Genomic DNA, 4,220 nt, shown 5'->3' with positions numbered 1-4,220 from the left:
CAGGGAAAGGGGGCTGCGACTCGAGAGATTGGGATTCACCCAACATGCACCCGCCTCGATCGGTACTTTGACGCGGATGGGACAAGACAAAACACACACGCACTCGTAGCTATAGGTACACCATGACGTCCGAATTAGGGTACGTACGTATGACAACCTTGAAAACACACACATGCACACACATATGGCGCAAGCACGTGTGCATTTGTACGACGACACGGGGACACACAGTCCTCTTCCCCCCAAACACGTCACCTGGCCACGGTAAACAGCAGCAATTGCGCGACCTTGGAGAGCGCTTGTCGTACAACCGCGGCAGACGGCGGCATCGCTGCCGTTGCGGCGGCGCCGGCGGCGGCGGCGACCTCGACGGTCATTGCGTGTCGCAGCCGAAGCGCCCTGCCCGCCCCCACCCCCACAGCTTCCAGCCCGACGGTTCCTGGAGGCCCACCTCTGACAGCCCCTGCCGCCGCCGCCGCCGCCGCTGCTGACGGCGCCGCCGCCGCCGCAGCGAACACCCCCGACGGCGTCGCTCCCATTACCATACCTAGAATGAGGAACACGCCCGGGGACGGGGACGGGAACGGGTGGGGCTGGCGGAGTCTGACAACAGGGGGAGACAGAAAGTGAAGTGACTCACTCTTCACCCGACTCAACATCCATCTGTACCCGGGACCTGCGACTCGCAACCAGCGCTAAATTACGTTACACGGCAGGTACAGCAGGTACGGCAGGTACGGCAGTACGGTCCCACCTCCATGATGCCTTAAGAGACCGGAACCCCCCAAAACCAACAACAACTACAACAGCAACAATAACAATAAACAACAACACGACCATGTTTGTACAGAGACACATACAGAGAAACACATCACCTCCCTCTCCCCCCACGAGGGGGGAGAGTGCTTCGGCAGTCGTTCCCCTTGGGGTACGGGTAGGTGGCCCTGGCCAGTGTCAGGCCGATCGGATCGATCTGTGACAGACACACGTACAGAGGTACACTTGCCGTGACGCAGCGCAGCGTGACTCGACACGCGGGAGGAGACGCGGGAGGAGCCCACCGCCGTGGCCGACAGAGACTCAGACGCGTCCGTGTAACCCCACCCGCCAGCCTGACTGGTAGCGGTCGTGGTGATGCTGCTGCCGCCGCCGCTAGCAGCGGCGGCGCCGCCGCCGCTGCCGCCGCTGCTGCTGTCGACGGACGACGGCGAGTCGGGCGACGACGCTGCGCCGCCATTGGCAAGCACCGCGCTGCTGCTTCCGCCAGCAACGTCGCCTTCGGGACGGTTGGAGGGTGACGCCGCGTCGGCGGCGGCGGCGGCGGCCGCCGCCGCCGCGGCGGCGGCAGCGGCCCTAATCGCCGCTGTGTATACCTCTAGGACTTGGCCCAGATCGGTGATTAGCCTGTAGCGGGTTGTAGCGGAGGTTGAGGTTGTAGCGAGTTGTGATGGGTTGTGATGGGTTGTGACGGAGGTTGAGGTTGAGGTAAAAGCAGAGCGATGACGAAGGGCGGGAAGCATCGGGCGGGGATACGCGCGTTAGTGATTGCGGCGATGGCGGCGGCGGATGGGGGCGACACTAAAACGCGCCACGGGGGGCCCAAGAAGCACTTCAGATAGTCCCTTTTCCCTTTCCAGCATTTGCGACATTCATTTAAGGCCACTTTCATTTCCACTTCCACTTCCCAGCTTTCCCGCCCTGCCGCTCAGCAGCGACCTCACCCACCTCTGCCGTTCATGCTGCTGCTGCTGCTGTTGAGGGGGCGTTGGAGGTTGCTGCCCGATCCCCAAGCCACCGCTACTGCTCGTGCTGCGGTTGGCGCTGTACTGCATCAGCTCGTCCAGCTCCGCCGCCGCGGTGCCGTACCCCTCCGGCAACACGAGCACCGGCCACCAGCCACCCAGCAGGTGGCCCACACCCACCTCGACAACCAGCAGCCCCACTGCGTCTGCCGGCACCGCCACCGATATTCGCCGCGTACGACCGCTGTCACCGCCACCGTCACTGCCGCCGCCGCCGCCGGCTGCTGTAGTAGTCACCGTAGCAGTAGCAACTGCATCTCCGTCAGCGGCGGCGGCGGCGGCTGCGGCGGCGGCAGCCGGGACGTCCGCGAGCAGGTCGGCGGCCGGCAGGTCATGGCCACGCAAACGCGCAAACACCTTGAAATGCGGCTGAAGCAGGTTGCTGCCGTACAACTCCAGAACGGCTTCGGATCCTGAAGCGCCGAAACCCGAGGAAAGAGCGGGCACAGACAGACAGACAGACAAACATATGTGTGTCCAGTAGAGGTAGAACGGCAAGGGGGGCAAGCGGGGGTCCGGCCATGGGGGGACATCAAGTTCAAAAGAGAGCGCACGGCTGTCAGGTGTACAGCCCTGGTAGCATAGCCTATTTAGGACTCCTTCCCGACTCACCCGCGCAAACCGCCGCAGCGCTGCAGTCCAGCAGCGAGGGCATCTTGGCACCCGATAGGCCGCCATCCTCGGCCGCCTGCTCCCAGCTGGTGACCCGTGGGTCTTCTCCCACTCGGATTTGAAGCACTTGGTCGCCGACCTGCCAACAACACACAGGTAAAAAGTGTGAGAGGGGCCGTGAGGGAGAGAGTGTGTAAAAATTACAACAGCTCCGGTTATTGGCAGTCCTACCCCCTTGACCCATTGACCCATTGACCAAACGTACAACTTGAATAAAGAGCGGGTTGTGGCGTGCACCTTTATATTGTATTATTATCAACGTATTATCAAAGGTGTGTATGATAGCGGGGGAAAGACGAACCACACACGATTGAAGCTGCTGCCAGGGCCAGAGAGTAGCGGCGGGGTTGGAGCGTTGTACACGCAGGTCAAGTACATCAGGCATTGCATGATTTCATGCAAGGACGCAAAGGATGCTAAACTGGCGCTGTGTTCAGCACAGGGACGCGGAGCTGGTAACGGAGCTGGTAACGGAGCTGGTAACGGAGCTGGTAACGGAGCTGGTAACGGAGCTGGTAACGGAGCTGGTAACGGAGCTGGTAACGGAGCTGGTAACGGAGCTGGTAACGGAGCTGGTAACGGAGCTGGTAACGGAGCTGGTAACGGAGCTGGTAACGGAGCTGGTAACGGAGCTGGTAACGGAGCTGGTAACGGAGCTGGGAACGGAGCTGGGAACGGAGCTGGGAACGGAGCTGGGAACGGAGCTGGGAACGGAGCTGGGAACGGAGCTGGGAACGGAGCTGGGAACGGAGCTGGGAACGGAGCTGGGAACGGAGCTGGGAACGGAGCTGGGAACGGAGCTGGGAACGGAGCTGGGAACGGAGCTGGGAACGGAGCTGGGAACGGAGCTGGGAACGGAGCTGGGAACGGAGCTGGGAACGGAGCTGGGAACGGAGCTGGGAACGGAGCTGGGAACGGAGCTGGGAACGGAGCTGGGAACGGAGCTGGGAACGGAGCTGGGAACGGAGCTGGGAACGGAGCTGGGAACGGAGCTGGGAACGGAGCTGGGAACGGAGCTGGGAACGGAGCTGGGAACGGAGCTGGGAACGGAGCTGGGAACGGAGGTGAGACGCAGGACGGCATGCATTTTCAATGGAGGAGGACTGGAGACGAGGCGGCAAGGCGGGCGGGCAGGCGGGTATGGTCCCTCCCCTCCCCTCCCCCCTTTCCCCCCTCAGCCAGTGCCACCGCCATCAACAACAACAACAACAACAACCACTGCCAGCAAACCTCCCTCCCTCCCTCCCTCACCCATCCCACCTGCACATACGTGTCTCGGAGCCTCTGGCCCATGAACCGAAACACGTCAGCAGCGGCCTGTTCCGGGTCGTGGCGAGGGATCAGCAGCGATGACAGCGGACCAGCGGCGGCGGCGGCAGCGGACCGCTGGACGTCCACCACCAGCTGCAGGCAACCTGCGGGACAGGTGGCAGGTGGCGGATGACGTCACGTGACGAGGCCGACAGATGGCAGCATGCGGCGATCGTTGCGAGTCGCAGGGGGGATTTCAACCAGGCTTCTTTTCGTGTTGGATCATGCAGGGTTTTCGAAGTTTTCGAGGTTTGACGATTCGATCTGTGGCGGCCTTGACGAGGCTGGAGGGGAGGGAACACTGAACGGACGAAAGGAGCAGAATCAGCTAGACGCGCTCTAACGCTGCCACCTCGCCGAAGCCAAAAAAACACATCAACAGATTTCCCCTCTCCCCTCTTTCTTCCCCCCCACACACCCCAACCCCCCCATACA

General features: G+C 62.3%; 2 protein-coding genes across 2 annotated transcripts in view; one reads left to right on the top strand and one right to left on the bottom strand.

Annotated features, from left to right (window-relative positions):
* The window catches only part of VOLCADRAFT_97208 (uncharacterized protein), a gene marked incomplete at both ends in the record, with an annotated part of 5,902 nt that extends 3,236 nt beyond the window's left edge, over positions 1-2,666 (bottom strand). The window contains 6 exons of the mRNA XM_002956155.1: positions 452-593; positions 1,062-1,404; positions 1,726-1,868; positions 2,160-2,215; positions 2,415-2,553; positions 2,646-2,666. Of these exons, the coding sequence (XP_002956201.1) occupies positions 452-593; positions 1,062-1,404; positions 1,726-1,868; positions 2,160-2,215; positions 2,415-2,553; positions 2,646-2,666 (844 nt within the window). The remainder of the gene's footprint in view (positions 1-451; positions 594-1,061; positions 1,405-1,725; positions 1,869-2,159; positions 2,216-2,414; positions 2,554-2,645) is intronic.
* Positions 2,667-2,887: 221 nt separating this feature from the next.
* On the top strand, positions 2,888-3,827 carry VOLCADRAFT_97207 (uncharacterized protein; the record flags this gene model as incomplete). The annotated part of the gene is made up of 2 exons (XM_002956198.1): positions 2,888-3,538; positions 3,756-3,827. 2 exons carry the CDS (start codon positions 2,888-2,890, stop codon positions 3,825-3,827), a joined length of 723 nt encoding a protein of 240 aa, XP_002956244.1.
* Between the last annotated feature and the right edge of the window lie 393 nt (positions 3,828-4,220).

Source organism: Volvox carteri, assembly GCF_000143455.1.
Source record: "Volvox carteri f. nagariensis unplaced genomic scaffold VOLCAscaffold_58, whole genome shotgun sequence".
Classification (NCBI taxonomy): Eukaryota; Viridiplantae; Chlorophyta; class Chlorophyceae; order Chlamydomonadales; family Volvocaceae; genus Volvox; species Volvox carteri.
This window is presented reverse-complemented; position numbering and strand designations above follow the sequence as displayed.